Source organism: Stegodyphus dumicola, chromosome X1, assembly GCF_044657685.1.
Source record: "Stegodyphus dumicola isolate Sdum_Otavi_A_Nest chromosome X1, ASM4465768v1".
NCBI lineage: Eukaryota > Metazoa > Arthropoda > Arachnida > Araneae > Eresidae > Stegodyphus > Stegodyphus dumicola.
Genome location: NC_140780.1, coordinates 51944000 through 51970809, shown reverse-complemented (window position 1 = coordinate 51970809; position 26810 = coordinate 51944000). Strand labels below are relative to the sequence as shown.

The window sequence follows — 26810 nt, the reverse complement described above, 5'->3', positions numbered from 1 at the left end:
ATTAACAAAATCTATTTTTAGCATAATGGAGAGAATTTTTTTGTTAAATTTTTCCTTGTCAACATTTCTTAGCACATTTAAATCTGTAATCATTGCCAAGTGTAATGTCAACATAAAAGGTTTACCATCTTCTTTATTATTCAATTTCTAACATAAAAAAATTGTTTAGGCATTGGTACATGAGTCATTAGTCAAGTTGTCATGTGTTGATAAATGTGTGGTGATGAAAGCAAAATGTAATAAATAATGATTCGTCAGGGATATAAAATATTAGTGGGTATAAATCAACGATGTATCTATGTAGAATGTATTGGTTGGACATGTAATACCAAGCAGATACGCAGCAATGGAGCCAAATTATTGATCATACAAATTTATGCTAAAATGATTGTTTCTTCAATAACGAGGTATTTTATTTAGTGCCAAAGTGAAATTAAGAATCTGGACTCTCCACATGTTTTATTATGCACAGAGGGGGGAATCAGATGCGCATGCGTAAAGCATACAAAAAAAAGTTGGTGGTGTCTTTGAGGTCCGGATATTGGAAGTCCAGATCTCGGACTTTGTACTGTAATATGTATCATAATTCTATAATCATTTGCATCCTTCTGCTGCTACTTTCATCAGTATTGTTAGCCGGTTTAGTAGAGAAGGAAGCATTACGATCATCTGCACACAGGGGCAGGTCAAGCAGATGTACCTCTGCAAACAATGGATGTCCTGGTCTATGTGCTAATCTACATGCACTACAGAGCAAGAAACGTTAGTGAGATGAGGTCTCACATGTGTAGGCCAAATTTTACATGAATTGTGAGCTTGCCCATAGAGAGTAACACTAATGCAGGATTTGCTGCCAAGAGATTATTAGACATGGTAGGCTGGTGCAACTTCATGATGAACATACTGGTAGTATAGCACAAATATGGTGAAATTCAATTCAGTAGGATGTTGAGTTGACATAGTGTGCACTAGTGGGGACTTGAAAAACCATCATGGTGACAAGATATTCATCTTCAGATGCAGTAGTCTCCACATGTCTATTGTGGGATTTAGTTCACCTCATTGCAACTGTGCTGTACAGTGTGAACTGTGCTGTTTTATTTCTCCCACTTCCCTAGCATGCCTTCGTGATGTAGGGGTTCAGCATGCTGGGCCAGTATTCCAGAGGTCCGTGGTTTGATTCCTGGCAAAGGTGGTTGCTATTTTTCATCTTCTCCAGCTTCCAAAAAAATACCTAATGACTCTACAGTTTAACAGGACATGTATGCTTTGAATTAATGAACACCACAGTACCTGATTTCCTAGATGACCTGTCATTAGTCCTTCTATATTCGCTGTGGTACCAATGTTCAAGGCTTCTTTCTGAACAGTTTCCAATGAGGATTATCTGTTACAGAGATATTATGGAGTGGTCTCCAAGTTTGTCTGATCTAATGCCTTTTAATTTTTCTATGTAATTATGTCAAAAGTCAGGGGTACATCTTGTCATCCCACGAAGTTAATGATCCCATGAACCCATATTATCTAAGCATGCAGTAACATAACCCCTGACGTGCTGCAAAACATCCAGCAAGATACAAATACAGTATAAAGTCTGTGATACGGACGTCAATTATCCGGAATGATCCGGACCTCAAAGCCACAAACTTTATGCATGCGCGTAGAGAATGTGCATACATTACGCATGCGCGTAAAGAATGCGCATACATTACGTGTGCACGTTGAAAGAAATGTTTAATAAAGTAAATAAATAAATATTAAGCTTCTTTTTTGTAAAATTTGATACCCTTTAGATCATAATTGCTCTTTATTTCATAAATTATGGTTTCATATTTTTAATTGTATAATTTCTGCATGCCATCTTACCAGATTTACATTGATGATCTATAATCCGAAAAAATCCCTAATCCAGAATAGCCGAAGTCCCGACGAGTCCGGATTACGGACTTTGTACTGTATGTATTCTTGCCAGTAGTGGACATTTTGAGCAATGACCATCAATACTGATATTTCATAGTTCTCGAACTTGTTTTTTGTTTGTTTTTTCTACTTACTAAGGTTCTACTGCTATTACTAAAATAAAGTGTACCTTGCTGACATGTGTTAATTATATTAATAAATTTGCATCTGTCTTAAAATATGTCCCATTTGTGATTAGACATTTATGCCAGTGATCAGATAACAATGGATCTGCATTTCAGAGCTATTCGGGATATTGATATATGTTGGGTATAATTTTATAATAAATCAGTGACACTTCACACAACTGCTATTGATTTTTTTAATTTTATTTTTTGCTACCTGTGATAGATTTTGTAGTTAGATTGGCAACTTTGAAATTTGCTGCCAGGAATTTTGTAGCTGATCTCATGTGACAGGGCATAGTCACTTTCCTGTAAGCTGATACAAGTTTCACAACTCTAGCTTGTTTCAGTGTTTAAGGACTTTTTTATGTATATTATGTAAATTAGCAGCATACAGTTTACATTTTCTTGCTTAGTTTCTGTACAGAATGGAATCATGTATTGGCTGTTTAAAAATGTTGAAAGTTTCGCATATGGTTTAGAATGCAATTTTAAGTAACAGTGTAAACCACTGAAATTTTTACTGTTTTCTAGCTGTTATTCTTTTCTTTTTCTACCCTGTCCTTTGTATATTTATTTCTTTTGCTTACTGCAGAATTATGTTAAGGAGAATGAAATTGCACTGTTTGATTAAGCATGTCAGAGCCCACCAGCGGCCGAGCGGTAAAGTCGCTGAACACTGGTAGTTTGGTCCCAGGTTCGAATCCCACGAACGGGCTAGCTGCATGGGCATTTTCGTGGTTTTCCCCATGTGTAATGTGTATACGAGCCAGTTTCCCTTAGAAAGTCCTCCACGAAGGCATCCCTCCTCTTAGGCAGATAGCCCTAGTGTGCTTTGCCATAATTAAATACACCAACACCACTAAGCATGTCAGAAATACTTGCATAGAACATTTTGTAACATAAATTGATTTATATTAATGGATTTTTGCTCCCTTCCCAAACATTTCCGGTTCTAGAAAACTTCAGGATAGATAGGGCTTATATGCTTCCATTCTACCGACTTTATAGTCATAAACACCCATGGCTTATCCAGATCTGAACATGAGACCAATGACTAGGTAATGAATAAGCTTCTACAAACCACCAGTATTCTAAGTATGAAAATAAACATAATAGCACTTTAAAAGACAAAAAGGTGGATTAATTTGATTAGAATCAGTATGATTTTGGTCTCTTGATCTCTAAGATAATTCATTTTTAGGTTAGGTTAGATTATTTAATTATGGAAGAGCCTCGAGGGCTATCTGCCTAAGGGAAGGAATGCCTTTGTGGGGGACTTTCTAAGGGATACTGGCTCGTATACACGTTACGCATGGAGAAAACCACGAAAACACCCATGCAGCCAGCCAGTCGTGAGATTCGAACCTCGGACCAAACTACCTGTATTCAGCGACTTTACCGCTCGGCCGCCGGTGGGCATAATTCATTTTTCCAGGCTAATTCCTTTTCTGGTTATGAGATGTAGCAACTTTTAATTTGTTTGAAAAATAACCTCGTATATAAAAGAACTCTGAAATATATTTATAGTTGTTTGTGTGAGATCTGGGTCACCATTTCCCAAATTTTAGTTAGTAGGTGTATGTACACTGCAAAAAATAAAAAATGGGACAGTTCTGTATCTCCCGTTGTACTGGGCCGATTGACGAAAATCATCTTGCATTTTTCATGTTTTGAAAGCGCAACCTATTATATGTATTAGATTTATATATAGCATTGTTCTAATATAGGTATTGTGACACAAAATCGGACTTTTTCTGAAATGACATGCCAATTTTTTCCCATATTTCGATTCTGTTGTTCAAATTATGCCAAACTGTCAAGTTTTACAAAACCTGTCAGTTTGGTTGTAGTCTGTTCTCTACAACGAAAAGAAGAAAAGGAAAATAGGTTGCTATAAATTAAGAAGTTCTCCAAGGGAATTAATCTTGGTGCAAACTGAACAAAATGTGCCAAGATACAGTTTTGAATTTTTCCATAAATTTCTCACCAAAAATGACAAAATTTAATATCTGGGCATAATTTGTGTCATAGAATCGAAATATGGAAAAAAATTGGTGAATTGTTTCACAAAAAATCCGATTTTGTGTAACACTTTGCCCTTATCCCACTAGAAAGACTGTAAGTTAATTAATTCTTTTTCTGGCCTTTTATATCTTCATGTACATTCCCTTTTTTTCTTATTATATATCCTATATATATTAATTTTTCAATTTTTATTATTTGATTTGTTTTTGCAAAGATAGCATTATGTTTCTTAATTTTCTAATATTTATTTCAATTTCTTTGAGTTCTATTTCATAATTCCAATTTAAGATTACCAATGTTTAATTTTTATACAAATAGTTTTGAATTAACATGCATAAAAGCGGGGGTGTCAGGGGACAATTACTCAAGTATTTAATCAATTTTACTACATAAATTGCTTTTCACTCAAAATTTGTATTAGCGAAAATGCTTAATTCAGAATGAGTTCTTTGGTACTCTACTTTGGTTCTAAATACCTTCACTTCACGGAACTATTTGGCCTAACTTAATTTGCCATTTTGGCATCACCATTATTACTTGAGTAAAAGACAAAACACCTTCGTATTTATTAATCAATTTTCATTGAACGGGAGTTGGTTTGTTCCCCTTGAAAAGTCAACTAATTTCCGATCAATAGCAATAATTACTTGCTTTTAATTTAATTTCTTTTTCAAAGTTTGAAATTTTGTTATTCATGATTTATTTCAATGCCCCATAAAACATTTTTAACAATTTACATTCAAGTTACTTTAAAACAATTTTCGGAATTAAACTTCCTACCTATGGGTTCACTCTTTTCAGATACTTCTACTAAAGTTAATATTAGGAGATAATATAATCAATATTTCTTTAGTAAATAAATTATTATTATATTACTTTACAGCTATTGTGCAAGTATTAGAATAGCTTGTTTTCGAATTAAGTGAATTTAAGATCATACTATATTAGAACAATGTTATATATAAATCTAATATATATCCTAAGTTATGCTTTCGAGACATGGGAAACACAATTTGAATTTCCTCAATCGGCCCAGAAGAATAAGAGATATATAACTGTCCCTTTTTTTTCGCAGTGTATAGTGTTGAATTACTGTGTTGTGTCTGCAAACAACACTATCCCCTATGATTTTGGAATTTAAACCCTGGTTCTAGTGAAAAATTTTGCTTTAATTTTATACAAAGTTGTGATGTAGAATTAATTTTTTATTTTAAAAGGTTTTAAAGTTAGAATTGTAATTGTTTATGCTTTCACATTGTAGGTAAGAAAAAGAAAATCTCAATCTCCCATTCCTGGGAGTTTGAGGACCTGCGTGCAGGTTTTGTATGCTCCCCCCCATATAATTTTAAACATATAATTAACAATTTATTTTGGTCTTGTTTCTTGTTACTCTTGTTTCTTGGACCGAAAAGGTCTTTTTTACTGTCTTTTGGACAAAAAACTATTGCATAATGTATTTGTCTTTGTACAGGCAACTTCCACTCTACAATATACCTAAACTTGGCACCCCTAAATTTTGCTGTCTATGTGCAGGGTATTTGCTGCATACCCACCAGGAAAAGGCCTGATTAACACTCAATGCATCCTTAACATTACGTAGGTACTTTCTCAGTGGTGTACACAGCACTGGATCCAATAAGATTTTGGCAGTGGGAATAATCTGATTATGAGCCACACACGAATGCAAAATGTTTAATATTAGAATAGTCATGTTCAGGAATATTAATTGATCACACCATTTGTCCTATAGCCACTCTTGCTTAAGTAGCCATAACTGCATGATGTCATTTCTTGGCAGCTTGCGTTCAAGTCTTCAGTATACAAAGTGTACCGTAAATGTTGCGACAAACTTCTAAGGTAGGTAGGGCTCATCATAAGGATTAATAATTGCATAAGAACCCATGCCTAGAAATGTCAGGGGTAAGTGGTAGCAGATGTAGAAGATGGGAAAAGAAGCAAGAGTGATTAATTTGAAACATTTATAGAATGGAATACAAATGTTGTGTGGCAGCTTGAATGTTACAATAGATGCTCGAAGTTTGCGCCATCAGACAGCAAACATGCCTGAAACCGATGGACCATTTGAATGCCGCGAATTATTTCATCTTTCTGGAGCAGGTTCTCCCCGATTTGTTTGACGATGATCCAACATGATGGGGCCCTCGCTCATTTTGGACTGAATGTTCGTAGCCATTTGAACAGATCATTCCTGCATCGATGAATTAAGCGTGGTGGACCAGTTCCCTGGCCACCACACTCATTGGATTTAACCGATTCTTGGTTTCTTTTTGTGAAAAGCCATCAAAAGTGTAGTATCACGATCCTGTTGTATCTAAAATCGATCTTGTGGCAAGACTCGCCTGCACAACTGCTACAATCAAAGAAACTCTCGGCTTGTATGAAAATGTCTGGCAATAGGCAATAAATGGTCCGTCGGTGTCAGGCATGTTTGGCGTCTGATGGTGCAAACTTCGAGCATCTGGTTGTAACATTCAAGCTGTCGTACACCATTTGTATTCATGTCCAATAAATTTTTCAAATTAATTACTCTTGTTTCTTTTCTCACCTTCTACCTCTGCTACCACTTAGCCTGATATTTTGGGGCATGGGTGCTTATGTAATTCTTAATCCTTATGATGTGCCTTACCTCCCCTAGAAGTTTGTCACAACATTTACGGCTCACCCTGTATATAAAATAAATTTTAATTATTTTTTAATCTGATTTTTGAGATTGATTTGAACTTGATTATTGAGAATTCTGAGTTAGAAAACTTGTTGAACTCTCTGAAGAGATAACTTATTCATAATATTTAGAATGGAGATGAGAACTACTGAGAGAAATCATTAAGTTGTTTAAATGCAATAAATGAATGAATAATAAAAGTTAAGATTTTTCTGTCAGTATTGTTAATTCTTGTAATGTGTGGTGTGAAGAAATTGGAATTTGGTCATATTTTGCTAAAACTTAAAAGAATCCATTTATATAATGCAACGATTTGTAATGTTAGGCTGCTTTTTCTACTATAAATGTAAGATAGCCTTTTGTGTGATTTACCATATTTCACTAACCCAGTTCCATCTTGGTATTTCAAATGGGTAAACACAAATCGGGTTTGCTAGTTTTGGTATTGTTCTGTTGAGGACATCTCTTATTATGACACAAATTTTAGCGCAAAATCTAACCAGAGATAGGAATGGCAACCATAATAATCCAGTTTTATGAAAGAATAACGATTTAATTCAATCCAAAATATATACATGAAATGTAATTTCTCATACATTATTTGTTTTGTTCAGCCGGGGCAACAGGAATGAGACAAATTTTGGAATATAAAGTGGTAGGTTTATTTTAGCATCCATCTCGTAAGCGTTCTCCTCGTACCTTGAGCAGAAACCCTACTTATACATATGTGTACGTCACGAAGCTCCTCCAATCAGCGATATTAATTGAAATCACGAGGTGACGCTATCTTCTCATCAGGAGTGTTCTTAAGTACTTTATGTAATATGACAGATTTATGAGTTTGGCGATTTGGCGGGCGCCAACAGGTTAAAATATTTTATACTAAAGAAAGGATTTCGCCAAAATTTAGGAACAGGGATGCAATTTAGGTAGAGAATCGCCAACACATTATTACGCAATATAAATAGAATTTAATTTAATCAATTGCTTTAAAAATATCATTACAGATTATCCCCCCCATCTGAAAAGGCTTGCAGTCGCGGCCGTCGACCCAAGACAGTCCAGATAGTGAGAGCAGAAAATTTAGTTATTAGGAAATTAAGTGAGTAGGAAAACTGATTGGATTTACCTCAAGGCACACAAAATTTTTACATAAAATATGACATAAAATATTTGAATACAGTATATAAAATATAATAAATGATTAATGAAATTATAATATAGTAACTAATTATAATATAGTAATAAGTGCAGAACAAATAAAGCACTAATAACATATTGCTGGTTAGCTACGCGGCAATAGGAAATAGTAATATAACTGAATTTGTAAGTTTATATCTTAGGGCATGCCATTCACAGTTTGTGTATGCGTCCGTACAATCATTAGAGTTGTCATTCAGGCTCATCTTCTGTCTTTTACTGGTCTTTGGAGATCTCCGGATCATTTAATTAGCGCTAGAATTATGGATCAGCATTGGCACTGAAAACATTTGAGTTTTTATGTCACGATACTAGAGCTCTTATACTCTTGTTGAAAATACACATTTTGCTAGGTTTTTAACATATTTTGTCACTCTATTTTTCTTTTATTAATGATAACAAAACAAAATTTAACTTCCAACATCCATACCAGTTTTTGTATACGATGCTGCAGAAACATAAAATGAAATTCAGAAATTTCAACAACTGAAATTTAACTTTTTCAACTGTTGCTACAATTTATAACACAAACATAGGAAAACATGAGCTCAAGGAAATGTGAGGGTATAGTACTCTACTTGTAGTATAGCCGCAATTGAGTGTTTCCCACACGGAAAGTGCATTGAACCTGAAACTCAAGTTTGAAGGAGCCCAGTAAAAGAAAAGGGCAGACAAACTTTGCAGGCACTGAGAGATAAATCAACTATTAAGAGGGACAACAGGATGAAAACTAAAAGAAGGGTTATGGATTGTTTATTGATTTATAAATTTTGATTTATTCATGATGTAATTTAAAGTTTTCAGGTGGATAATAGAACCTTAATTTTGACGCATGTACAATCTCAGTTGGTTTCTTCGTGTGAAAATTTTCCCTGTCGATTTCATAATTAACTTCAGATAATTTATTCATAATCTGATAAGGGCCTGAATAGGGTGAAGTCAATTTTCTAGTATTTGGGTATTCAAATTCCTCGTAAAGGACAAAATCTCCAGGTTGAAATTTAGATTCTACAAATCTGATGTCATATCTAGTTTTATTCTTTCGGTGGTATTCGATAGTTCTTTTCTTTGCTAAAGCCCTTGCTTCATTTAAGGAAGGGTATTTATTTTGATCAATTGGAGATTCAAAAGGGAGGTTACCAAATAGTAAGTATGCTGGGGTGAACTTAGTTACCGTATGAGGGGAGTTGTTATATTCGATAACAACTTGCTCTAGCACTTTAGTCCACGGTACTTTTTTAGAAGAAGAATTTACTTTACATTTTAGTCGACTTACTATTGATTGATTTACTCTTTCTACTTTACCATTTGTCTGGGGATGGTGAGATGAAGTTAAAAGTTGTTTAACATTATGCTTTTTAAGAAATTTTTTGAATCTAGAGGAAGTGAAGGCTGCATTCCTGTCACTCAGAATTTTTTCGGGGACTTGTATTTGAAATATTTGTTTTAGACAATTGGCATAGGTTTCTGAAGTTACACTTTTAGAGGGAAACGCCCAGACATATCTTGTTGCATGGTCAATAACTATATGCAAATATTTTTTTGTAGAATTATAATAATTAAATCCTCCCACAGTGTCAATAGAGAGACATTCGAAAGGTTTGTCGGTTGGGGGTACGTCTTGCATAAGACCAAATTTTTTCTGTTTTTTCTTTTTATTAAGTTGACAAGTATGACAATGTTTAACAAAATTTCCGATATCTTCGCTAATATGAGGCCAATAATATTGAGGGGTGATTAAGTTAAGCATAATTTGAACTCCCGGGTGACCAAAATTTTCATGGGTTTTATTCAACAATTTTAATCTTAAAGATTTAGGTACTACAATTTTATAAAAATTCTTTTTCTTAATTACCATCATATCATTTATCTCTTGGTAATTTTTTCCGCAGACATTATCAGTTTTTTGTTGTTGGATTATTTCATTTCTATCAAGTAAATGTACATAATGTTGGAGGTGCTGTGAAACAGGATGTCTAGAAAGCATGTCAGCTTCAATATTGGTAGAGCCCTTCTGATACTTTACTTCATAATTGAACATACTTAGTTTGAGTGACCAACGGAAGAGTCTACCTTTTAAATTTTTAACATTTTTGAGCCAAACGAGGGCCGCATGGTCCGTATGTATAACAAATTTTTGTCCATGCAGATAGTAATAGAATTTGTCTAGGGCATCTACTATGGCCAAACATTCTAACTCAGTAATCGTATAATTTTTCTCATAATTTCTTAAAGTTCGGGAATGATATGATACAGGGTGAAGGACATCATTTTCATCTGGTTGTTTCAAAACAGCTCCATCAGCAGTTTGAGAAGCGTCAACAAAAATATGACATGGCCTACTGGAATCATACAATTGTAAAACAGGTTTGGAAATCAGTATTCTTTTCATTTCGTCGAAAGCTTTTTGACATTGGTCATCCCATTTCCACTTGACATCTTTTTTCAAGAGTCTGTTTAATGGAGCTCTAATAGTTGCATAATTCGGAATGAATCTATGATACACATTCACACTTCCCAAAACTCTTTGTAACTCTTTGGTGTTACTGGGGTTTTTAAGTTTCTTAATAACTTCTATATTATGGTTATCGGGAATTATTCTACCATTTTTTATTTCATAGCCAAGAAATGTGATCTGATCTCGGGCGAACACACATTTGTTTCGATTCAATTTAATATGCTCCTCTTTAAACACCTCAAATAAAATTTTTAAATGTTCTAAATGTTCCTTCTCAGAGGAAGAGTAAACGATTATATCATCAAAGTAACTGCAAGCGAAATTAATTTTATTTTTTGTTAATATTCGTCTAATTGTTCTGTTAAAAATTGCAGGAGCATTTTTGAAACCAAAAGGGAGTCTTAACCATTCGAATAATCCAAAATTCGTGCAAAAAGCTAATTTCTCAGTATCTGCAGGGTGAATCAGGATATGCCAGAAACCAGATCTCAAATCAATTGTAGAAAATACTTTTGCTTTACTTGTCTAACAAAGTGTCAATGCGAGGAAGAGGGTTTGCATCTGTTTTAGCCAGGGAATTCAATTTTCGATAATCTATACACAATCTAGTTTTTTTTCCTTCCTCACGTTTAAGTACTAAAGTCACGGGGGACGAATATGGGCTACAACTTTCTTTAATTATACCTGCTTGTAATAATTGATCAATTTGGGTCTTAATTTCCTCTTCTTCCATAGGGGATGTTCTATAAGGTCTTAATGATACAGGCAACTCAGAATTTAAATTAATTCGTTGAGGTTCAATATTAATTTTTCCTACATCATACTTATTTTTAGAAAACACAGATGAATAATCATTTAACAATTTTTCCAAGTTATACTCTTTGTTATCGACAGTATTAGAAACAGCATTTTTCACATAAATGTTAGACTGAGAAACTAATTCCTTTGGATTTGTAGTCCGAGATTTACAGGTTGGAAAATTTCTTACATCATCATCATTATTATTAACACATGGATAAACATTTGTTGTACCACCTTGAAGTTGGAGGTGTAGAGATATGGGTCGGCTGTCAAAATGGCAGTCATCATTAAGTACAATAGCTCTCTGTTTAATTTTTAAATTAGTACAATCAATACTCAACTCAAATAATTTGCATTCATAAAGTCCTAAAATTACATAATTCAAATTATTATAGAGAACAAACAAGGTAATTTGTTTACTAATCCGTCCAATTTTCATTTGTATACAACATATTTTGTTGAAGATTATTTTTCCTTTAGTTTGTGTTACTGAAAATGATCTAACTCTTTGTACTTTTAAACGTAATTGTCTAGCTGTTTTGGAAGAAATTATTGATATGGTGGCACCACTGTCTACAACACACTCTAGACGTTTCTTATTGGGCAAATATCCCGACACCTTTAATAGTCACCAAATATCCCGACACCTTTAATAGTCACCTTTAATAATACACCTTTAATAGTCAACTACTGTGAGGGGTTTCTGGGGTTGGTTCTATTGCAAGGGGCGTAACATTAGGTGTATCAGATCTCTCCCTTCTGAAAGGACAAACCTGAAACCAGTGAAAAGCATTTGGGATTCCGTTCCGGGTGCAAAGTCTACAGGGACTGGGTGGCAATGGCAATCCATTTTGAGAATTATAATTATGATGGCTTGTAAATCTTGGACCACTGAACCGATTATAAAAATTACTTGGTCTCTGAAAACGTTGGAAATTGTTGGGTCTAGGAGAATCTTGTCTCACAGTAGCTGAAATTCTACTTCTATTAAATCGATTGTAATCTTGGGGACTGTTCTCAATCGGAGTAACAAATCTGGGAGGTGCATTTTTGATTTGTTGATTTTCTCTAATCTTAATAAGCTTATGGACATGAGTAAGCCAAGAGATGGGGTCAGAGGGTGAGTTGATCATCATTAAGGATTTTAATTCTATAGGAAGGCCATCCGTCAGACCCTCCAACATCATTTCATGAGTTAGATTTAATTTTTTACCAATATCTAATTTTTTGCGAAAATATTGCGTTATGTCCTCTTTATGATTGTACTTGTAATTGGCAAAATCACCAAACGTAGTTAAAGTGGGGTCGAAAAAATTTTCCTTTAAAATTTGGACTAATTCCACATATTTAGTAATTTTATGGCAGTTTTTGACATATACGCTAAGTGCATTACCTTTTAGATATCGAGCTACATTATTAAGCTTCCACGTTTCATCTTTATCTAAATGAGTTTTGTTAAAGTACTCAAGCCATGAATTTATATCCATATCATTCTGCGCGTCAAAGGGAATTATACTTGTTTCAGGTTCAGCGCTAGCTGCCCTTAATGAATCATCAGGATCAGAGAGGTTTTCATTAGCCATTATTCTCTTAATAATACTTTCATAAATAAAACTATAATAATACTTTCATAAATAAAACTATAATAATACTTTCATAAATAAAACTAACTCAAAAATAATACTCTTTAAATTTTCCCAAAACAATATTAAAACCAAAATACATCCTTTAAATACCAAATTTAAAAAACATTTATACCAAAATAATACTTTTTAAAATTTTCAAAATAAGAACACTATTATTAAATCAGTAATTATAACTCAATAGTAATAATATCATTTGCATCGCCAATCTTTTTACTAATTGCTTCTGTTTGACTTATTGTGATGAGAATACGAGTGATGAAATCGACACGAAAATACACATTTTTGTGCACTCTTGATTAGATTTTCGCAAAACACGATCAATCACCACACAAGCACAAAGCTCTCGAGAGCAACACAGAACGGCGTAGACGTAGGGAAAGATTTCCATCCTCAAAAGTAGGTCAACGATAAGAGCACATTTGATGAACGACGAACTTTCGATGGAAACACAGATCACACATCACAGGGGCAGAAGGATGCTTCTCTGGACGTAAAATAATCTGCAGAATACCAGAATACAAGTAAGAGAAGGATGATTCTCTTGAAGCAAGAACGCCTAGAGAAAAATGTAAAAACATAGAAGTCGATCTAAAGTGCGTAACATTTTATCCGTATAATCCTTGGGGTATTTTCTTTTTTAGATAATCCCTTTGAAGGTGGTATCCTACCGGCTTTCTGAAATGTAATTTCTCATACATTATTTGTTTTGTTCAGCCGGGGCAACAGGAATGAGACAAATTTTGGAATATAAAGTGGTAGGTTTATTTTAGCATCCATCTCGTAAGCGTTCTCCTCGTACCTTGAGCAGAAACCCTACTTATACATATGTGTACGTCACGAAGCTCCTCCAATCAGCGATATTAATTGAAATCACGAGGTGACGCTATCTTCTCATCAGGAGTGTTCTTAAGTACTTTATGTAATATGACAGATTTATGAGTTTGGCGATTTGGCGGGCGCCAACAGGTTAAAATATTTTATACTAAAGAAAGGATTTCGCCAAAATTTAGGAACAGGGATGCAATTTAGGTAGAGAATCGCCAACACATTATTACGCAATATAAATAGAATTTAATTTAATCAATTGCTTTAAAAATATCATTACATACATAAATATGTTGTTATAAATACTGTATGGATTTAATTGCATTAATTACAGGATGCTTTGTAAGCATTTTTGAAAACATTTGCTTCTGTTTATCAACGGGGCAAAGGACAGTGCTACCCTTAAGTTTATTTCGCTGTTTTGTATCATCAGACCTGTAATTCATGTTGATCTTTTCTTCAAAATGAATAAACAAATTAAGCCATCACATAACAAAATGTGTCTGGAAATCTCTGAGAAAAATTTATTCTATTAATGTTCCTTCTTCTCTCTTATTCAAAGTAACATTATTGCAAAGTATGCATGTCATTAAGTAATCAGGTTACCTCATATGGCATCTTGTTGCACAAACATTGCTGGCATCTTGTTAACTGAAAAGTACCTGAGCCTCAAATGTACCTCTGAATGAATTATTTTAACTTTTGAGAAATAGTGCTGCTGCAAATTTTATGCATAAAATCGTAATAGCATTTCTTCAGTTGCACAATTTTAGTACATTTTAAAGAATAACTATATTTCATTGTATTGCATTTAATAATTACTTTAACTAAAAGTAGCCCTCACTATGAAGCAAAATGTAATGTATGGATGTATGAATTTTTGAAGCTGTTTTATATATTTTTCCTACAGCATAATAAATCATTATTTTGATGTTTTCAGAAAATTGCAGTAGCTGGAATATCTGTTGAAGTTAGTGTGACAAGTGACATATTCTTGTATTTAAGTATTGAAAAAACATGCTTTATTTACTCATTGTTGAAAAGTAATTTGAACTTCTTCTATGGAGCATTGTCTCATTTTAATCAGAAGAAAAGTACTAATAATTCTAAAATCACCTCAGAAGATGAAGTATCTGGTTCACAAACAAGTGATGAATTCCAAATTTATATACCATCATGCTTTACTCACGATTCTTCAAATAATATACCTCCCTCAACTAAAAGTGAGAAAAGCTTGAAGTATAATTTTGTGCCTTTTGATATACTGATAACTGCAGGATCAGTATCTATCATGCTTTTTTATCATGACGAAACTTTAAATTCTTCTGGACATGAAATTTCAGCCAAAGAATTGAGGACTGAAACTGTTGTTTCAAAAGTATTTTCTGATAAGAGCTCAAAAGTAAAGTCACATCTAGAAACTGATCAAGTAAAACATAAAATTCCATTTTCTGTTGATAAGAATAGTAACAAGAGTGCCACTTCATCTGAATACTACCATTTCACTGTATTGCACCCATTTGCATGTGTGTCTATTGTACAGCCTCACACATACATACTTTGTCACCCATCTTCACAGAAGTTTGAATCATCCTGCTTTGATTTGCGATTATATGGATCACCATCTGGACATACAGTTAAGAGTAAGCAATGTACATTTTCAAATTTAACTAACTATATTATATGAAGCATCTAAATTGTTTTATTTCTGTTAATGTATTTATTACAGTTAGTTTGCAATTTGTGAAAATGGTTTCATAATTTTGTAGTTAATCATATATTAGATATACTTTATAACAATACTAAGACTGACGACATATATTTCAGAATTGCATAAATCATGTACTCCTGTAAATGATGATTTCATATTTCCTTATCTGGAAACAAAACCTGGAGAACCAAATGAAAAAACTGGTATTCCCCCTGCATTTTTCACTGTGACATGTACCGATTTTTTCAATGATCCAGGTACGTGTTTTAGAAAAGTACTTGATTTATATTTTCTGTTATAATAATATTTCTTGTAAATGAATTTTATAACTTAAGTATATTTTTATTTGCTTGAAATGGCTGTGTATTGATTTAAGTAGTAATAGCTCTGTGTATATGAAGGAACCTTTTTTTTTAATATAAAATTAATAAAAATGCAGATCTTGATTCAAATGAAATCATTAGTGGGAAATGAAAACATAAGTTGATGAAGGAATAGTGGTTGCTACATTAATGTTCTGCAAATTTTAAGTCCTGATGTGATAAGGACTCCCCACATATATTCAGGATAAATGATAAGCATGCTGTTCGCAGATCCTGCAGCCAGAAGGTTTAACTACTAAACATATTACTGTATTTGATGTCTGTTTTCAGAAGAATTGTATGCAGTATTTTATGTATTTAGGGATGTATCTACAACAGCTTTACTATATTTTCCATGGTGCAGCATTTTAAAAGTGTAACTTACGTTAGATAAAAATAATAAAGTACACAAGTAAGTTATTGACTTTGATTTATTTGAAGTAATGTTCTTTAGAATCAATCCATTGCTTAACATAATGTCGGGCTTATTATTTTTTTCCAGACTGTTAGAGCAATTTTATAAAAGTAAGCTTGAACTTTCGATTATGTCAAAAAGAATTTCCGATTCTGGAGCTGCCAAAGGATCTACAAAACGAAAGCATGTTTCGATGTCCATCAAACAAAAAGTGGAATTGCTGCAAAAATTTGATAAAGGCGTATCCTTTGTTTCTCTAACCATTCCAAAATCTGTTTATCAATTTCACGCTGCTCTGCGGGGGGGGGGCATCACGGCGCTCAATGAACTGGAAGTTGATCTGTCAGCACTATTCTTATCTCCAGGGCAGATGTTTTTATTTTATTCGGCTTATAATTCCTTACTAAATGTAGTATTTCATCTCGATGTACTCCATCTTTGATTTGATTTAAATCAAATTCCTCGACTTTATAAATATCACAAATACAAATCAAATAGTTTTCTGGTTGCAATTTTCTAATTTCGATTATTCATAATGTATGCTTTACGCATGTGCGTGTTGAAATGTTTAATAAAGTAAACAAATAAATATTAAGCTTTTGTTTTTGTAAATTTTGATACCCTTTAGATCATAATTGCTCTTTATTTCATAAATTATGATTTCATATTTTTAATTTTATAATTTCTGCATGCTATCTATGCACCCTATGCATATCTATACATCCAGATTATGGACGTCTCGATTAAAGACTTTTGACTGTATAACAAATTCAATAATGGGTTTTAACTGGCCCCTTTTATATTTGTATTTTGTTCATCTGAAAGATGAACAAATATTTATTTCATGCTATTTTTTCTGTAAGGTGCAGATTTTCAAATTTGAATCAATGTTTATCTTAAGCTTAATTAAGCTATTACAAATTGTAACTTTTGTATCATGTAAAACATCTACCTTAAAAAAAATCTCCACATTCTCGAAAATTTCATCTCAGTTTATAATGGTATTAAGTATGATTTTAAATAACTTTTTGTAATAGGCAAACTGTTAAAATTTCATTTAAATTTATATTTAATTGCTGTTATTTTCTTCATTCCAGCAAATATTAAAATCTCAATTGAACGACCTGTGAAATTCAACTTCAGAAATGATTTATTAGGATCTATTTTGGCTTTTATTAAATGCTGTCAAGAAAAATTTTCATCTGTAAACATACCTTATAAGTTCAGCATAAACTGTAATGAACAGTCAGTGTATATGGATAGTAATTTTCAGTTTCCAGTTAAGCTGAAGATACTGAAATTTTTTGAGAAGATTGTACTGTATACAACTCAGCTGGTTTTTGAATTCATGCCTTCATTGGATGCTGTTTCAGAAAAATTAATAATTTCTGCTGGTAGAGTAGTCATAAATACAGAAGTTGAAACACACAAAGGTAGGGATTTGTTTTTTATTTTACTTCCCATAATGTTCTACTTTTCGGTTTTGAAAATAATAATTTTATAATAATCAACTTAGCACAAATTTTTCTTTGTACTTTATTTTAGATGAACTTAAAAGTACTGAACTGAATGTGAAAGTTTCAAGTATCATATTACAGTCTCATAGTGTGAAGGAAACATGGAATTTTTTGCAACCTTTGTCAGTTTCTTTGACTGTCAAATGTCATTTCAACCCATGGTTTCAAATTGAATTTTGTATAGTTGGTGAAAGCTTGCTTTTAAATTTGAGTCTACACCATATTTTGAAACTAAAAGAAATCATTAAAGCCATTGAGGAGGAATTATTGGTTAGTGTAAAGTTTTTGTTCAGTTCTTTAAAATAATAATGCAGTTCTTTTAATATATGTTATTTCTGCATTACATGAATATAAACATGCATAGATAGGTATATGTATGTATTTAATGGTATATATATATATTATATTTGTATGTATGTATGTATGTATGTATGTATAATTTTTTTAGACTCAAATAAATTCCATCAGAATGATGGTTTCCGTGGTAGATAAAACTCTAAGTTGCTCTGCTCAGCATTCAGATGGTAATGAAACAAAGAAACGAAAACATTGGGTAGATGATTTAAGAAAAGGAGCTTTTCAATTCATACAAGTTTCTGGTAAGTTGAATCAGTGCTGTAATATTGTTTGAATGGGGTTTTTGTCTGTGTATTTTGTTTGTTATTTTTGTACAGATGAAAGCTAACTTACAGGAAATCATCTTGCAGCCCACAAGGAATTATTATAATTCTACAGCAATATACTTTTTCTGTCTTTTAATGTTTCTTTAAATAATATATAGTATTTGAATTTGTGAGTTTGCAAACTATTTTATAACTGCTTATTTCGTTTAGATCAAGATTCATTTCATGCTATTTTCATGCTTATTTTGTTTAGATCAAGTTTCATTTTCATTAGATCATAGATTATCTTTCTGTACCAAATACTTCATTAGCAAGATTTGGTGAAAGTTTTTGATCCATTTTCTATGGATTGAATTGGATTATTTAATTATGGCAAAGCACTGCCATAATTAAATAATTGCCATAATCTGCCTAAAGGGATGGATGTCTTCGTGGAGGACTTTCTAAGGGAAACTGGCTTGCATACACGTTACACATGAGGAAAACCACGAAAACACCTATGCAGCCAAGCACGTTCACGGGATTCAAACCTCGGACCGAACTACCAGTGTTCAGCGTCTTTACCGCTCGGCCGCTGGTGGGCTCCATTTTCAATGGAAATGGATAGTCAATCAAATGAGCTACAGCCTAAGATTATAGATATGTAGTTTGATACTGATTTAGATAATTGCCAGTCATGAAAAAACCTGGAAATGTTTTGCAACACTCTTAATTTAGACAAATTCAACACACTTAAGGATTGCTATTTTTGGATCAAACTGCATATGCGAACGGACATTTCCTATCATGAATCTTGTTTGAAAACATTTTATGATCAAGCATCAGTGATGATCATTTACAAGCAGTTTCTAAAATCTCCCTTACAAAATTAATGCCTGAAATTTAAGGGGAAAAAAGGATGAAAGGTGTAAAATAGCATCATTTAAGTTCATGGTTAAGGGAGCTGGTAAAAGGAGGGAAAATATTTCTAAGGCTAGTTTTAAATGCAAAACATTTATCTTGGAAAGGAAAAAAGGGGGCAATTATTTGAGTTTTTTAAGTTTTGATAGAGATTTGATAAGAGCTTTGAGGTGTATCAAATAATAAAATCGTTTAACAGCTTTTCCTCTTGGACAAAATTATATATTACAGCCTATATTTACAAAAGATTAAAAAGGGCCCTTTATGGGCTTGATAATCAAAAGTGTGTTGTGTGTGTGTGGGGGGGTGTGATTCTTGATATCATAGCATAAAGCATACTTCTTTTTATATATTATCTAAAGCATAAAATATAATAAGTTCAAAAATGCAACATAATTTTTCAGCTGAGTCATAGTGTTTTATTCTTCAATTTTTTATTTTCTGCCTGAGTAACATCCCCTTGTAACATTATATTAGTTCAATTACAGCATGATATAGTTTATGAATGCATATTTGCTAAAATTTTTCATAAAATAATAATATTGAATTTAAATAACTTTTGAAAGCTTTTTGCCCATATTTTACATAAGTACCTTCAGCTGGGTGGCATCATCTAAATGCACCAAAAAAAAAAATTAATTTCAGCAAAATTTTAAAAGTTTTTGCCTTCAAACTCAAGCATCCATCTCTATGGATGTCCATCAAAAGTTCACAAAAATAGATGGAAAAAAAACTAAAATTAACAATTGTCAGCTACCTGGGAAAAAAATGTCATAGGGGGTACTGGTATAAGATATATATACTGGCTCTCAAAATTCATTATTTCACTTTAGATTTTTTTTAAGTCTTAATTGTGTGTCCTAATGGTCCATAAGTTACAATTCATTCAAAATTTTACCACAATTTAAATTATTTTATATACCACCCTTCAAAGGGTTAAAGAATAGATTTTGGTTGTATCCTGTCAACATCAACTGCGTAGAGCACCTGTGCATATTTTACAAGTATTTACTGAGCACAGTTGTATCCACGATCAGCTGCTCTGACTACAACTACAAGTATCTCCCTTAGCTGCTAGTTTATCGTAGAAAGTGATATTATCAGGACAGTGACAGTTCAGATATGTCATTCGGAACAAGTACTATAAATGAACAGCCTGTTGATATTATATATTCTTCAATGGTATAGGACAGTATCCTGCACTCAAGAGGTCTCACTTCCATATCTTCTAACATCCCTTCTTTCCAGGAGCTTTCATATAGTGCACTTCTGCTAAAGTCCTTTTGATTCTTCAGCTGCAACATAAAAATTTTAATACAAAACCATATGTGGTATGTTTGTACTGCACTCCCACATTGGGTAAGGAGATGGCATCCACATCGATTCTCTTGTCACTAATCGTCAACATAACTGTACCTCATAAAACTATGTCTTTCCTGCTATATAAAAATGCAACATTTCTGCTTATCATTTGCCACCAAATGCACAGGTGCCTTTTGTGCGGAACATCCTGTATTTGTACTATATTAGCTATTTTTCATCATCTGTGTATCTATTATCAGCTGAAACTGCACTAAAACTTCATTTTCCTGCCTGTCTGACCTGGTTATTTAGGATCATTACAGTACATGTATGTAAAATTTTATGAGCGTGTAACACTATATAAATGTGATATGTGTAAATTTCTACAAATGCATAATAGTGTATATATTTGAATGCAAGACGTGTCACTCTCTATGTAATTTTAAATTGTAATAGCCCCTAAAGTCTCTTAATTTCATTAGTTTCCCATTCTAACCTAAGCTATATGCTTATTATAAATCCAGAACTGGACCTTTTCAGAATTAGTCTCTGTCACACGGTCCTCACCTAATGCTTATGGTGCATTTACTTACATAACAATAAAAGTGAAACTAATGCCAGTTATCCATTTATAATGATAATATACTTCATGGTTCAAAAACTTTTTCCAACCAATAGAAATTAACAGAACTCATAACTTCACTATTCTTATCTAGCATCCATATTATAATAAATCCATATTATAATTTCTCTTAAATTTCTCTGTGCTGGTAAGATGTTACCTGCTCTCTCTCTTCTCTATCACCATTTGTAATGTAAGACATATACTGATAGTTGTGGAATAAGTGCTGTCATGTCTGTGCCTCTACATTGTTTTATTGTGCTTCATTCGTTGAAATGAGCTTCAGTAAACATGAACTGTAAATGATTCATCATGCATCTTCATCTTCAGCATTTTTTATGTTAAAATTTAAAAAAAAATTATAATTACATGTCTCTCTCTATATATAGTATATATAAATATGCACTATATATAGATATAATACACACATTTAAATATGTTTATGTAAATGTATGCATAATTTTTTATGTTAATAGCAGAACATTTAAATATATATTATCAATTTTTATTAAAATACCCCTTAAATATAATTTTTCAAGTATTGTGTTATTTTCAGAAGATAAAGATTTTCAACCTAAAGCTCATGAAATTGTCTTCAACCGAGCTTCTCCAAATCAGCCTGCTTCAATGACTTGGCGTTACCCAGAACCAAGAGCTTTGACCAAAATTCATGTGTCACCCGTTCCATTTCAGTGCGAAGAGGGAAAACTTAGTGAAGATACACAAGTATGTAAAGCTTCAATGATTCAAATTATTATTTCTAACAAATAATATTCATATTTCAGTATTTTTCTTTTTAATGATATTTATAATTTTCCATTACATAGCAATAAGAATGGAGAAATGTTTGTCAGACTCATTTCTTAATTGACTTAAAATTATATGATAATAAGTAAATTGCCACAGATTCTATAATTGCAACTCATCAGTAGCATTGAATTTAATGCAGTAGAACAAAAATTCTTGTAATATAATTTTTGGCAACCACACTCCTGTCTGTTCACAATAATTCAAAGACTAATAAGTGAAAATATGCTTGAGTATAACATTTTAAGACATGTCAGTCTTCATATTGCAAATTAAATTAATTTGACTCTCCCTTGGGTGCATTGAATTGTGCTTATTGAAAATTTAATATATTTGATAATATAAATATCTCATGCGAAGGGCAATAACATCTGCATTTTTATGATCACATTAATGATGCATATATGATAATAATACATATATTATTAATTTTATGTAAAAAACAAGACTAGATAAAATTTACCTGTACAATAAAATTTATTTTCTTCAAAGGTAGCATAGTATTGGATTGCATAATTTTTAAATTTCTATTCAGTAGCTAACTTTTTGCTGTAATGATTCCATAGGTAAAACTAATGTTTAAAGGGACAAAATGTGCATTATGTAATAACCAACCACAGAATTAAGATAAGCTGATAAGAACTGCCAGTTAGTTGTTGGGGATCTTTTGAAAATATGACATTGTAGCTGTTATCATAACTTAATGGAAATCAAGATATTTTGCCTGTTTGGGCTATGAATTCTTTAGAAAGCAACAATTTAATAGACATAATTTAATATTATTTATGACAGCTTTTTTCAGATTGCACGAGAACAGAAATTCTAGGAAAGAAAATTATGGTATTGGTGTAAATGCTTCTTTGTTATGCATCATTTGTTCTTATAATAATATTGGTACACACCAGTAGTCATTTATTGTACTGGCTTGGATCTGTACCTTGGCAGTCAGGGAGGTACCTTGAGCTGCTCTACTTGCCCAGCTGGGAGAAACCTTGAGACTCAACTTCATTGGCCCAATCTGGATGGGTTGGCATAACTCCTGCTCTGTAGAACAAGGCAGCCTGCATAGCACTGGTGGAAGCAATTTTTATGACCAGGGACAGATTTCCAGGAGTGAATGTTTCCCATTACTGTGACCCTTGACAACTGGAGTGGTGACCCCACATCCCCAGGGGTAGCAGGGAAATAGAGAAACTTTTTATGTCTGCTATCTCAGATTGGGACCCCGAGGCAGTAGCATGATTAATGTATACAAACCTCTTGGGGAACTTTGACTGGCAACCTTCCCACTTCCTGATATGGGGGCCTCTCGGTTGGGACCAGTTCATGCAGTGCCAAGCAAGTGGAGCATCATAGACAACAGTTGAATTATATTTATCTAAAGTTAGTAAATTATATTGAGGTAGATATTTTAATTACCTTTTGAATTGTTGACACAATAACCCAGACTGCAAAGATCATTTAAAATTGATTCTTGCTATGTTGAGACCAACAATAACCTGAACAGAACAGAATAGTATTAAGATTTGATTCTGGTGTGCCTTAATAACTTAAAATTGCATAAAAGATAAAACATTGACTTACCCATCTATAGTACCAAAAAGGAAGCATTACTGTGAGAAGTATTTGATTCCGAGCATTTATGTCACGGTAGAAATTTAGATATATATTTGGTCACAAGAAACCTAGATAACAAGTCACATAATGACATTCCCATGTTTGTCATAGACAAACTGAGTGAGTGCCAAAGGAAGTAAAATCTGGAAACACTGCAAAAGTCACTACTTAAATTTCAGCATCATGCTTCCAGGATACTCTAGTACTTGGTAGAAATGAAAAATGTCAAGCTATTTTTCATCAGAATGTGCTGCTTGGTTGACCTTGCAGCTCGAAGCAAAATGGCATAATGAATTGCCTCTGGATTCTATTCTAAGTTTAAGAGTGTTTCATTCATGCCTGTGATTAGGAAAAAAAATCTGGGTGAACAAATGTTAAACTCATTCACAGGCATGGCATAAATAATTACATGACTAAGCATGAGGACTTACTAATGAAAATTGTGGTACTGAATCGGCTTGAAAACTCACCAGACTTGTCTTGCAGCCTTTAATAACGTGTGAGCACAACAGTTAAAGGGGTGACTAAAAGGACAAGAATTATAGAACTTCAAAACTGTTCTACTCATAGACTTTTTAACCAACGTCCATTGCTACACCCAAAATAGGATTCAGAGTGAAAAATATGAGGGCTTTCCTTCACAGCTGGGTCATTTGGAACGTTCTGCGGTTTTCCAAACTGAAGCACATTGTCTTCTGATCATTTTCTTGCTGCTAAAAAAAAAAAAAAAAAAAAAAAAAAATTGATTGAAATGGATTTTTTTTTTTTTTTTTTTTTTTTTTTTTTTTTTTTTTTTTTTTGTCTGTTAGTCTAACGTGTTAAGGCATAATTTTGTTTTTCAGTGCAGTGCTAAGGATTGAGAAACCAAAAGTTTGTTTTTGTCGAATTTAAATGTGTTATCATTGGAAATCCATGTTATTCAGGAACAATCAGACTGACTGAATATTCCAAAACGCACAGTGAATGGTCATTTGAAGAAGTTTGGGTATGTAAGCTGCTATGATGTATGGATATGTCATACTTTTACAGAGTAGAATTTTTTCGGCTTGTGATTCTTTGCTGAAAGGAAATAATCTCCTTTTTTGAAATGGCTCATTATTGGAGATGATGACTGAATACTGTACAGCAGTGTTATAAAGAAAAGATCATGGGATAAGCCAGAAGAATCTCCTTTAGTGAAATTGAGAGGAGGGGCTACATCATGAGAAGGCCTGGGTATTTTAAATGCATAGTGTCTGTGTTGCATAGGGACTTAAAATATACACCAGACAGAGAGTCTTCTGAGGTGGCTTGGTGATAAAGGAAAAGGGGTGGGAGATCCAGGTACCCATCTTTCGGGATGCTGTCCTTTAAAACCAGACATAATTGGGCAAAATTCTGCTATCACCAATATGGTGCTCAAGGCTTTTGCCAGTGACAAATGCAATCTTGTAATCTTTGCCATGACAAAATATGCGGGCCTTGTTCTAATTTTGTTTGGCTTGGTAGATTATTGCAAAGAACACTAGGGCTATCTAGGGATGCTATTGTGGAGGACTTACTAAGGGAAACTGGCTCATATACACATTACACATGGGAAAAACCATGAAAATGCCCATGCAGCTAGCCCATTTGCCTGGAATCGAACGCAAGTTGGAACTACCAGTGTTCAGTGATTTTTATCGCTTGGACGCTGGTGGCCCAGGCTTGTTCTGTTGAGGTTAGACAAGTGAGATTAGCAACAACAGCAATGCAACTATGTGACCACAACATCTCTGATGTGAACTTACTTAAAGTGAATACTTTGCGGAATGGCTAACACACATTATCTTAACCTGTTGACAAGTTATTGCCCTTATAGTTATCTGACTGCAAACACAAAAACAAGCCAAATTAAATTCTGAATAAAATTTATGTAGCTGTTTCTAGAGATTAATGGTGAAAAATTACAACGCAAACTAAAAAGGTAATTTTTTGTAAAAATAACTGTTTCAAACAGGAGGCTGTTTGTGCAATGGATAGAGCTCAGATCTTTATGAAACAAAATTCTAATTTCAAAGTTAAACACTTAGTCTGCACTACAAATAAACTGTGCAATCACTTACCCACAGCTCAGTTGCATATCAACATTTGGCCTCCAACTGTTTCAGCAGGAACTCATGCTCAGCAAAGCAGCAGTGATGTGGCAAACTCTATGCTGCAATTAAGGTTACACTGCTACTTTTAAGCTATGCTGCATGCCTTTCAATTTGCATAACATTATGTTTTAAGCAAATGATGGCATAATTCAAGAAAGGTAGGATAGAGTTCAACTCTAAATCTATTAATAAAAACTTCAAAATTATTTTTACAGGATTACTTATACTGTATCAGTAACTTGTAATATTCTCAAATATTTTAATTATTTTATAACTGCCATTTTCCTCCTATTTTTTTTTTTTTATGTTTTTCGTGATGAATTTTGTAAATTTAAAAAGCTCTGTTTCAGGTTTTAACTTGCTATCTTCAATTCTGGAATTCTGCTCATCATGAATACATGAACCTTTGTGATTTTATGCTGTCTGAAACAGAACACTGCAGTCTAGACCTGCCAGATTTGAATTCTGATTTTCTAGCAGTTTCTGACAAATGGAGAGTTCTTTTGGACTGCCGAAGTTATATGTAAGCATTATAATATATACTATTATAGTACAATATATAACATCATCAATTATAATCAATATATATAATAATTATAATATCATCAATCAAGCTCTTTTTTCCCCATTTTTTTTTTTTTTTTTTTTTTTTTTTTTTTTTTTTTTTGTGTGTGTGTGTTTAGCTGACATATTAGAAAAACAAATAGTGTATACTTCTGTGAAATTTCATGAGTTATGGAATATAACTTAATGGCGCTTGAGCATAGATCCAGAATAATTAGATACTTTTCTTTCATTATATATAGACTTTTCAACTGCTTTTAAAGTTGATTTTCCTTTATAAAACCAGCATCAACAGAGCTCCAGTACTTCTTGGTTTTGGGTATAAATCATCGTTTTGGCTAGAGCACATCAAAGCCTTAAAGAAATCTTTGGTACTTCTTTTATGTACAACAACAAATTCAGCATAAATTTGATCTCGAAAATTTTATTTTTAATGATAAAATTATATTAAAAATCAATTCTAACTTCTGATTGCATGCCTCTCTTTCCTTGGGAAACAAACCCTTAGATGGAGGTCGAGACTTTTAA

At 33.0% G+C, this 26810-nt stretch overlaps 1 protein-coding gene across 3 annotated transcripts in view; it reads left to right on the top strand.

Moving 5' to 3' along the window:
- The window catches only part of Vps13B (vacuolar protein sorting 13B), a 352214-nt gene that overhangs the window by 158532 nt on the left and 166872 nt on the right, over positions 1–26810 (top strand). For all 3 annotated transcript variants that reach the window (XR_015038688.1, XM_085808080.1, XM_085808081.1), the window contains exons 22-28: positions 14666–15368; positions 15553–15693; positions 17311–17646; positions 17759–18000; positions 18179–18329; positions 21734–21903; positions 26069–26241. Coding sequence is in view for 2 of the 3 variants with exons in the window: in XM_085808080.1 (XP_085664206.1) it covers positions 14666–15368; positions 15553–15693; positions 17311–17646; positions 17759–18000; positions 18179–18329; positions 21734–21903; positions 26069–26241 (1916 nt within the window). In the remaining variant the exon portion in view is untranslated. The remainder of the gene's footprint in view (positions 1–14665; positions 15369–15552; positions 15694–17310; positions 17647–17758; positions 18001–18178; positions 18330–21733; positions 21904–26068; positions 26242–26810) is intronic.